The 12,074-nt window shown below is 34.9% G+C and overlaps 1 protein-coding gene across 1 annotated transcript; it reads right to left on the bottom strand.

Moving 5' to 3' along the window:
• Positions 1-3,253: 3,253 nt before the first annotated feature.
• Positions 3,254-4,162, bottom strand: LOC133517482 (uncharacterized). The gene has a single exon (XM_061850815.1). The coding sequence runs from the start codon at positions 4,160-4,162 to the stop codon at positions 3,254-3,256; it is 909 nt and encodes a 302-aa protein (XP_061706799.1).
• Between the last annotated feature and the right edge of the window lie 7,912 nt (positions 4,163-12,074).

Genomic DNA, 12,074 nt, shown 5'->3' with positions numbered 1-12,074 from the left:
TATATAAAATAAAATAAATACCTAATTATTTTTTTCACAAACAAATGCTTTCTTTAAAGATACTATATTACAATGAAAAACATCAATATTAGAAAGATTTACGCATTCATTATAAAGTCTACAAGCACGCCTTATAAACATATTTCGTGCATAACAAGTTCTGCTAAATGGGACAGCAAATAATTCCTTTTTGCGACATTTACGCTGACGCGCACGAGGGACTTTAATATTTATTTGTTGAAGTAGTGAGGGAATCTCCAATTTAGAGTTTAAGATTTTATAAAGTAAAACCGAGTCTACGCAGTCGCGGCGGTCTTGAAGAGACTGAATTTTATGGTACTGCAATGAGGAGTGGTAATCAACGTAGTTTTGTCTAGTCCTAAAATCTAACGTTTTTACAAACTTCTTTTGGAGCCTTTCGATTCTGTTAATATGGACAGCATGAAATGGCTTCCAAACAGCACACGCGAATTCAAGACGACTTCTTACATAGCTGTTATAGAGAGTTATATAACTAAAAGAATTTTTAAATGGTTTACCGACTCGTAGGATAAAACCTAATTGCTTAAACGATTTAGTAACTACATTCTCAATGTGAGGAATAAATGATAACTTAGAATCCATTATTACACCTAGATCTCGAATTTGCGTTACCCTATTTAATACTTTATCGGAAATTGTGTAATTATGACCAATATTTTTCTTTTTCCGAGAAAAAGTTATAATACTACACTTTTTATTGTTCAGAAATATATTATTATCAGTACAGTATCTCTCCAAGTTAGATAAATCCTCTTGTAGTAGATCACAATCAGAAACATCTTTAATAATTTTAAAAATTTTAGCATCATCCGCGTAGAGTAAAACTTTAGAGTGCTTAATGTAGTCGGTTATATCATTAATATATAACACAAAAAGAAGAGGCCCCAAATGAGATCCCTGTGGGACTCCTGAGGTGACGACCTTATACTGTGATGTATAACCGGACAATACGACGGCCTGAGTTCTAAATTCGACATAGGATTTAATCCATCGAAAAAGATCTCCATGTATACCGAGTCGCCAAAGCTTATATAACAATGTGCTGTGACAAATTTTATCAAAGGCCTTGGCGAAATCGGTATACACGACATCTACACAGTGTCCACTCTCCATTGCTTCAAGAACTTCGCCTGTAAAGATTAACAAATTACTGTCCACCGAACGACCCTTAAAGAAACCGTGCTGATGGGGGGTAATATGATTCTTAACGACTTCGAAGAGTTGACATTTTACTATCTTTTCCAGGATTTTACTAAACTGACATAGTTTCGAAATGGGTCGGTACATCTCAATCTCATGACTAACTTTTCCTTTTGGTATGGGGGTTATCCACGCCTGTTTCCATATTTTTGGAACATAGCCCTCACTTAATGATTTTTTAAATAGATAACATATGGGTTTTGCTAAAGAGTTAGAACATTTTTTTATAAACAGAGGGTGGACCCCATCAGGACCAGAGCCTTTATGAACATTAACAGAATTTAAATGTTTAAGAACAAGGTTAATAGTAATATCTATTGAATTTAAATCAATGGGAGGATTCGAGAGTGAATTTAAACTACTACTAATATTTGGCATATTATCTGTAAATTTCTCAAAAACAGAGTGGAAATAATCGTTAAAATAATCACATATTTGTTTAGCGTCTGAAGAAGGGGTACCTTTGTAAGACATTGTTTGAGGGAATTTATTTTTAGAGAATACGGATTTAACATAGGTCCAAAAAAAAGCGGGATGTGTTTTTATTTTTTGTTCCGAATAAGCAATATAACTTTTATAACAGTGTGACTCCATTTTCTCGGCACGCTTTCGTAGGTTTTTAAAATGAAGGTAATCAAGAGGGTTTTTGTATGTTTTCCACAATTTGTGATACTTACGTTTTTCGTTTAAAATTTTTCTTAACGCTTTACTATGCCAAACGGGAGCTGTAGAAGAGGTGTATATTTTTCGACGGGGCACATACTTGACAAAAAGATCATTTATAATTTTATAAAAGGATTCAATACATTCCTCTAAATTATGCGTATCAAACAAATTAGGCCAATTAATCTTAGACAATTCTATATTCATATTTTTAAAGTCTGCTAAATGAAAGTTGTACGCGAAACCAGGAGCCGACTTAATTGGGCACATTGTACAGTTTAGCAATAAATCAATTGTGAGCGATCTGTGGTGGATATCTTCAAAAGTTAAAGGGCAATCACAAGCGGCGACAGTACAAACACAATTGCTCATTATTAAATCTAGAATACGATTGTTGCAATTTAAAATACGATTATATTGTTTTAAGTCTGTAAAACACAAAAAATCTTGTAGTAAATTCGTTGCATAAGTACCACTTGAAGTCAGGATCATATCAGGTGATGAGGAAGCTGCCCAGTTTGCGTCTGGTATGTTAAAATCCCCTGTTAAAAGAAACAAATCATCAGGCCGATCGGTGATTATTTCACTAACTATATTGAGAAAAGAAGCGAGCGCCTCTTTATAGCCTTGTCCTTGAGGTATATATATACACGCAATATTAAGGTATCGTTGCTTATTTTCACCACCGGGCCTACAGTAGGTTCTGGAACCGCGCTCGAAACTTACCGGGAGAGATACCCACACACAATCACAATATGCCCGCGCGGGCACAGGCCAGTCCCGGGCGATTGGATGATACTCTGCTCGCACGGCCACCGCCGCCCCGCCCCCCCGCGCTGCACCACTATCAACAGCAGACCGATCGCATCGAAAAACAGTGTATCTGTTGTCAAAATATTCGTTGTCGTGAAAATCCGCCGTGAGCCACGTTTCGGACAAACAAATAAAATCATAATGTGACTGCGTAACTTGTGAGAAAAACTCATGAGATTTAGACCGCAATCCCCTCACATTTTGATAATAACCAGTTATTTTACTAAACGACATTTTTCGCTAAAAAGGAATTATTCGTGTTATTGATTTTGCTACTTACATATATCATAAAGTCCATGCAGGAATAGCGTAATACATTTCTTAAAAAGTTACATAGGTGCGTTGTACTTACATTTAGAACATAATAAAGGCGTGTGCACAGTATTGACACATTATTTATTAGCGATATCGTTAGAAGTTTTGAATTATTGTTAAAAATACAAACAAGCGAAAGTAAATTTAAAATATTCTGCGTTTTAAAACCTTTACAAGTTAGTATATCCCGGACACAAAACAGCCAATATGAAATAGATAGTCATTTTAAGTTTTCCAAATTATGAATATTACGTATTTGTATAACTTTACTGGTATCAGTTTTCCGCATAAATATTTTACAATCCCTAGTCCAGACGAATGAATAATTTAGCTCAACCTTAAGCTGTCTGGCACGTTTGAGTAGCAATTTATTCGCTGGCGTTAGATGATCTCCAATGTAAACAGCCGTTGCCGGTCCCGGAAGGCTGATGTCGGCGGTGGTGAGTCCACGGCGCGCGCGAACGGCGCCTAGCAACTCATCCTTACGCCGTCGCTGGGTGAAACGCACGATAATAGCCGGCGGACGGGCACTCGTAATGCTGTTTTGTGGATCCGAAACAAAGCGGCGAACTCGATATATTGTGTCTACGTCGCTCTCTAACATTTTATATCCCACCAGATTACAAATGCTACATAAAATGCTATTTAAATTTTCTCCCTTTTGTAACGGGATCCCCGAAATCTCGACATTATTTAGCATGGAGAACTGTTTATTATTGTTATTTTCGGTGATCAAGTTTTCAATTTTTTCATTCGCCGCAGTGAGATCATTTTGTAGGGTGGAGAGTGTCGCACTTTTATCTTCGACGGATGAAACCCTAGTTTTGAGATCGGTTAACTCCACCTTCATGTGCGCTTGCTCGTTGATCAAGACTTGAGTTTTAGAGAGTACCGACCTAATTTCTTCTTTCAGATCGGCACTGGAGGACGTAAGTTGAGCCATAATATCCTTCCGTAAATTTTGAATCTCTTGTTTTATGCCATAATCGTGGTCAGGCTGCTTCCTTTTGCGCATATGTAACTTGGGGTTATCGTCACCTGAGGGGCTCTCTGAAGGAAGATCTGGCTGGGATTCAGATTTCGTTAGTGTGCCCTGGGGAGGAGCACTCAAGGACTCCATGCCATGCATAGCAACCGAAATAATGCAGAAAACCGACTTGTTTGTACAGTAGCAGCGGGGAGCCTTCCGTCCCCCTCACCCCGCGAGCGATAAGATAAGCACTGCACTTCACTGATATTTGTCAGTTAAAAATAAACGTTGTATTATAGGCAGGTAAGGTTTATATTTGGACAACACTAATTGCTAATAATTTAATAAATCTTAGCACACAGCTAGCTTTGACGCTGTCGCGGGACGGAATGAAATTGTTTTATGTATTTGGAACATTTTTACTTACATAAAAGTTAAAAACTAGTTTTTAATTTGTACTTTAACACATAGGCGACGACTTACCACATTTTATGGCTGTTTAAAATAAAACTATAGTATCAAAAATGTACTTTAAACTAAATAATAATCATACCGTCCGTATTTGAATTGTTGCGTGATGTTTACGGCAAAGAATTTAAACACAATTAATTGCATTTTGTTCAATTTAGATATGTTATAACCATCCCCCACCACTGATATAACTGTCCACGGTATGGGGATGGTTTTAACAATGGCTCACAAATTGGAAGACATAATCATCCCACTGAAGAAAAATATTGCAAATAGGTTATTTATTTTAAATTTATTATAAGCCCAAAAGAGGATTCTTAAGTATAAATATATTGTTTTATTTTTATTGGCTTAATTGACCTGTAATTGCAATAATACAAGATACAAGCGATAAAAGTAAAATTGTCACAACCGTACCACGGTCCGTACCCATCCTTCCCTATATGTACCTAATACGGTTGACTCTTAGCAACGATGAAACGGAAGAGAATACAATCAATAAAAATTCCTTTTAACATTTATCTCTTGGTTAACTTAATTTTGTAGATATTTATCACGGGCAATCTTACAATGGCCGAATAAGATGGCAATAAAACGAACATCGAAGCTCAACTTGTGTCAAAGTGTCTTTCCTCTTATCTTCATGACTTTAAAGTTTTTAATGCATTATTTAATTTCAAGTTTGATAAGCGCCCAGTCCAAACGTCAAATATCAAGATGAAGATTAAAGGGGCCGATAAGATGGCCCTTGACTGACATTTCCATCGCTAGTTTAAGCACATCGCTTTATGATCTACGAAATGAGTGTGACCTCAAGATCGATAGCTGGGTGAATTGCAAAAAAAATTGTATGTAGTTAAAGGAGCTGTAATTATTAGTCTTAGTTTATTGAATCCTTTGTGTTACGACAATTTAGCAGTTTTCTATTTAAGTTACATGCATGAAAGTGTGTTGGCGTATGTTATATAAACTTATGTGTGTATGAATTAAGTACGATAAATACAATTTACATTGTTGATTTTCTTAACAGAATGGAATCTAATCTTAAGACTAATTTTTTTTTATTTTTTTTTATTTTATTTAAATATGAAACAAACGGTCATACAAAAAATATTATTACAGTTTCTTGTCTTAATCTAGACCTATAGTTTCCATGTTTGTTAAACATATCTTTATATAGAAGCACGAAAAGTACCTATCTACGTTTAGGTTCAGCTAAATAGTAAGAGGTTACACAGAATTTGAGAAATCAGATTTACAAAACACTCAGTGAAAAGCACAATGTAAAACACGTTCTACATTTATAACAACTTTTGAATAAGTATGAAGTATCGACAAACATGACATAATAATACTTATTATATACGCGTTAAGATTTATATGCTACTAGTCTTGAATACTGTTTTCAATGAACTTATGGTACAATTAAATATGTCTACATTTTTAACAATGTTATGATCATTATAGAGGGCACATGCTCGTTTAATAAACATATTTTTAGAATAGTTAGTTCTACTACATGGAATGGAGAATAAATGCTTGTATCTGGGACGACATCGGCGCTCTTTATTACCTGGAACTCTTATACATATGTCTTTCAACAAGCTAGGGGCATCAATATAACCATTTATTATTTTAAATAATAGAACAGAATCAACGCAGTCTCTCCGACACTCTAGTGACTGCATTTTATGACGGTTTAAGGATTCCACATAATCTTTGTATTCAATACCACATTTAAAATCAAGGGATTTTAGGAACTTTTTTTGCAATCGCTCTATCCTGTCAATATGAATGCTGTAATGGGGTTTCCAAACCGCACATGCGAACTCAAGCCGACTTCGTACATAACTGTTATAAAGAATTTTAAGTGTTAATGTATTCCTGAAAGGTTTACCAATTCGCAGGATCATACCTAATTGTTTAAAAGACTTAGCTAAAATGGAATCGATATGAGGTATAAATGATAATTTCTCGTCAATGACTACCCCAAGATCACGAATCTCCCCTACTCTTACCAGGTCCTGGTTACATAATTTGTAATTAAAGTAAGACGGTGTTTTTTTTTCTAGTAAAACTAATTGTATTACATTTTTCTATGTTTAAAAACAAATTATTCTCTCTACAGAAGCGCTCAAAATTACATAGATCATTTTGTAACAGTTCGCAATCAGAAGAATTACGAATAACTTTATAGATTTTTGCATCGTCTGCATAAAGAAGAACGTGAGAGTGGGATATACATTTTACGATATCGTTTATATATAACGTAAACAATAGAGGCCCCAAATGGGAGCCTTGGGGGACGCCTGAGCTGATATATTTGCTTTGAGAGATAAACCCTGATACTACCACCGACTGTGTGCGATTTTCTACATATGACTTAATCCAACGAAACAAATCACCGTGTATACCGAGTTCCCAAAGCTTGCATAATAAGGTATAGTGACATATTTTGTCAAATGCTTTGGAAAAATCGGTATACACGGCGTCCACAGATAATCCATCATCCATAGCTTGTAATATGTCATTCGTGAAGGTTAACAAATTTGTATCAACTGAACGGCCTCTGTAGAACCCATGCTGATCACTTATTACAGGTCAAAATTGTATAATAGAAAACTCCATTCCGAATCTGACTAAATTAATCACAATCACAAGAAAATAGGAGCTTTGGGAAATTAAGATGATTATATGATTACTTCTGTGAAAATGGCCTTCCAAAATTGAAGTGTCGCTGCAATTAAAAGGAGAGATTGGAAGAAAATAATTATAATATTACCAGTACGAAATATTGGCATTATAAAATTATACTACATGCAAATATAGTATAAATGGTAGAAGCCAACTAGCACCATGGCCGTAGTTTGAGCTGCCAAAAGTGTTATAGAAAATTCTTGCTGAAACTATGTTTACCGTTTATATACTTCCAGGGGACATTCTCTTAATAGGAAACTCGGAGGAATATGAATTCAACTTTTAACTATACGTGACCTCCCCTAATATTAACATTTTACTGACTGCGACTTAATCAGAAAGTAGGGTTATGGGTTTATTAAATACTGATGATTCAGTACACTCCAGAGTGTACTGAATCATCAGCTAGCTTAGGATACTGGACGGATTTTTTTAAATGACATATCGGTAGATTTCTCTTACCCTTCACAACCTGTTTGCACTTATTAAAGAAAAATTAAACCAACCGCCTTGAGAGGACTCCAGATACGAAATCATACTTTTTCTTCTGGCGCCTAAGCTATTATGCGGATTTCAATAAAATAAACATCAGTAGATTTATAATAAGTACACGAGTGCTATGCAATACATAGTTACTAAAATTACCGGAGGAAAACTTTTTAGGGCTAAATAATGTGATTGCAAAGACAGATTTTAGCTCTTAAATAGGGTTCAAACAAATGTGACTGTAATCAAATTTGACACCTACAATTTCTGAGATCCCTGTTTGCGTGTCTTAAAATTTGAGCTTCGGGGACCACGACGATCAGATGGCACAAGAAAAAATATGTTACTTTTTATTTATTTTTTCTTTTAACTCTGTAGTTATTATTAATAAAAAGTACAAATATATATTTTTACCGAGTTTTATTTCAATAAAACTCGGTTTTTTAACTTCTGAGCCATATTTCTATGAGATGGCTTAATTTTAGGGACATAGTGTTGTAAATATTTATTGTGTAAAATATAATAAGCTTTCACTTCGCCTTACACATTATTCATATTAAATCAATCCACGCTCTTATTGATCGATTGCGAGAATATGCTTGGAAATCTCCCAATACTGTAGAGAAAGTCACCTTTATAATATAGTATTGCATTTGAATGTTTGCAGATGTCTGGCAATTACTTAAATAATGATAAACAAATACTAACATTAGAACGTTTTTACTAATTTTTATAATTTTCTCGGTAATTCTCATCCAAGAGAACATTATCGAGAAAGTGCGGAAATTTCCAAGAGAAAGAATTTCCGAGAGCGAGAATGATCTCGCTGGCACAACTCTAAGCAGGAGGCGCAGGCTGCGCGAGAGCGCGCGCGCAGCCGGGACGGGTGCTTCGACATTACATAATAAGATAAGAAATATTTTTAGAACCTAATAAGGTTGTTATTAACACCAACAGATAATATTGTCTCGCAGACAATCAGTGGTGAACGTGTTTATCTATTATACATTGCACGTATTTGTATAATATGTTAATCGAAATCAACTCGCAGTTGATCTCGTCACAGTTAACTCGCAGTTAACCGTGACAAAAATATTAAATTGATGAGTACATTGCACATATTTTCATTATATTTCATAATCGAAATCAACTCGCAGTCGATCTCGACCGTCTCAGTTAACTCGCAGTTAACCGCGACATTATATTATTAAATAGAGGGTAGATAATAAATAGTGTAACAAAAAAAAATACTGCATTTTCATTTTGAATGTACTCGAATAAAATAAGAAATAATTGTGAGTTCTACCTTGTTCACTGGCATCCGACTCACTAGAAGATCTCACAGATTAAATTCTACGTTTCTTTTTAACGTAAGTGCCTTCCAAATCTTGAAGTTTCCTTTTATAACGTTCGATTTTTTCGCGAGTACTTCGCTTAGGCTTCGGCATTTTGAAGGTGTGCTCATTGCCACGTTCCACGAAAAAGGAATGAGGACAGAATATGGCGGTTGGAGCTTGTTAGGTCGGAGTGGGGGATTGAAAAAAGTCGATACACTTACTTTTTAAAACAAAATCTAATATGATATGATTTTAATTTTCTTGTATTTGTATATTTTAGATATTTTACGGGCACGGCAGCAGTTACGCAGTAAATGCCCAAGCCATAGTTTTTAAACCAAGGTGTAGGGTTAATAAAGTCAGGGCTGGGCTTTTGCTGAGATATTCTAATAACTTTTTTTACAGTAACATCTAGTGAGTCTTACCTGTCAATTTTACATAAAATGGTTTTGGTGGGATTTGTAATCATTACTTATAAGAGTATTGTTGCTAGGCATGTTTACATTATCATGTTTCATACCCACTGCGCTGCTGCAGTCTCCTGAATTGGCAGGTCGCATTTTACAGTCATTAAGGTATCAAAATTTGATTAAGTATAAAAAAAATTATAAAATACAGCCTTTGGACTCAGTAATTACTTACACAACTATGTTGTAGTTGTATATTAAAGTAGATGATTACATGTACCGGGCGAGCCTATGTTTGCAACCTCTTCGTACCATTAATGAAATGCTGTTGGTGCTATTTAGACTTGACGCAACGTGGACTCAAAACAGACTTGATAATTACTAAAGTCCATACGCAATCGGAAACAGTAATGGTGGCATTACCAAACCGCTGTCTAAGCCGGCACCTGCGAATTAATGACGTGCTGAGTCAACCCGGGTTAATTGCTCAGTCCCCGGGCACTCATCAAAGTGGTCAAATAGACTGTTTGTGCACTGTGTCTGCGGAATTGTGTGCTGCATCTATGATTGTTAAATTTAGTGGGTGGATGCAGTCAAAGTTCGAGCCAAATGACGTTTGCGCATGGAAAATAGGTAATAGGAGATCCAGTACGTATTTTGAAACAGAAAAAGTGAATTAAATGTTTTGTCTAGGCCTTTAGTCGTAGGGCAGCAAAATACAATTTAGGTTTTTATGTGCAGCGTAATTTTTTTACCAGTATGATGTACTTAACAGAAATTTCTGCTTTGTGTACAATTAAATTATATTAGGTTTGGGTTCGCTGTCTTCATTAGATATTCAGAATAAGACAATATATATAATCATCAATAGTAAAACAATGTGATTTGGCCAGAAATGATTGTAATGGAAAATACATTTTACATTAAACTAAATTAAACTAAGTCAAAACTAAAACCAAATCACTAAAAGCATTGGTATTAACAGATAAAGAACCGGCTTTAAATCAGTTCCAAGTTTCAACCGTAGGGTGCCCAAGAAGGCTGGTGTTCTTGCCACGCTGTACGGCAATACCTATGCGCTGACACGTGCTCGTGCGCACACACGTGGCAGCTTTCAGGGAACCAGGGCCATACCATCTATCTTTTAACAAAATTTACTAAATTTAAATTTAACGTTTTGCTGTATGTAATCAATGTCGATGTCCTGGATAATAGACATTTCTATTTCAGTTTATATTCGATAGATTTATCTAATAATTTAGGTACTTTTAATATGAAATATGATTGCCTTTGAATTGAATCTAAAACCCACACGTTTAGCCTTTTATAGAAATATAGAAAAATATGATTTAGCCGGTAATGTACTAGTAAAATCTAACATTTTCAGCCTGTACAAAAAACAGCAGTGTGAGCAAAATGTTACCAAGCTAGCATGTAGGAGTCCAATATCTCTGAACTATAGGCTAATTACTTTAGAATAAGTTGTATGTGTAATACTTATAAGAATATTTTGAACTTGAAATTACAAATTTTAAAACAAATCTATTTTATGCTTAAGATTGAGAACTATTCGTAACAATTTAAAATCTGATGTGCAATAATCTCAGAAATCATAAAATTTCACTCAATCAAAGTCAAGAAAATCCTCATAATTATCCCCGAATATTAGCCAACCTTTGTACCAATCGCCATCTCCAAAAGGAAAAAAAAAACTTTTCCAATTTAAAGTTAACAGTTTTTATCTGCGTCAGTCACGAGTTAAAACAAAATTATTTAAAATATAGTAATACGAGAGCGATAATGGACTTTCCGTGTAAAGGTTACGGTCTTAATCGCTCGGATCGCAATTTGTGGGTTCCGTAATATGAAAATAGCGGGAACACCTCTGTAAGAAGGGAAAACATATCTAAAAAACTTTTTGTATCTATTTAATTGGTTCAATAACTTCGACAACTTATAACGATTACCTTAGCTATGAACAGGAGGTACTCGTAGGTACAAACAAAACCACATATGTAGCTCTTATGAAAAATATTGTAAATTTTTTCATACAACATGGGACCGATGTCATCTCAATACTATTTTGCGAGATTTTGCTTATTAAGGTTATAAATTGTATGAAGATCACATCGGTCACCATACCCATTCTGTTTGAAAAATACTATAAGGCTATATGAATATCGTTAGATTTCAAAATATTGTAAATAGCATCTGTAAATTGCCAATATAAGTTATGCGTGTATTTTTTTAAATTGTGCTTATTAATTTTAAATGGGACCCTGTTGCCTGTAAATAAAGAACTCTATTTCTTTGTTATTTATTTATATTTATTCCTTAATGAAATCAGAGGATCGTGCAGCATGTATTATATTGTTGAACATATATCATACTATTCGGCTGATACCATTCTCAACGACTTATTGTAGCTATTTATAACCGCTCAGTGATATATATTATTTAATTCAATTCGATAGTGTTTATCAGAAAGCAACTAAGCTATGCTGCAATGCGTGGAAAACGCAGAAAAAGGAAGGAAAATTTGGAATTGTGCCTATTATTTACTCCAGGGAATTAAGTTAGTTCTTGCTCTCTAACCGAATCTTGCTCTAGTTTCTTCCACTATCAGTCCCCATCATTCGTTCGCTGAATATTTGAGTGCGTGGTTGCTTGTTT

This window comes from Cydia pomonella, chromosome 4 (assembly GCF_033807575.1).
Source record: "Cydia pomonella isolate Wapato2018A chromosome 4, ilCydPomo1, whole genome shotgun sequence".
Classification (NCBI taxonomy): Eukaryota; Metazoa; Arthropoda; class Insecta; order Lepidoptera; family Tortricidae; genus Cydia; species Cydia pomonella.
This window is presented reverse-complemented; position numbering and strand designations above follow the sequence as displayed.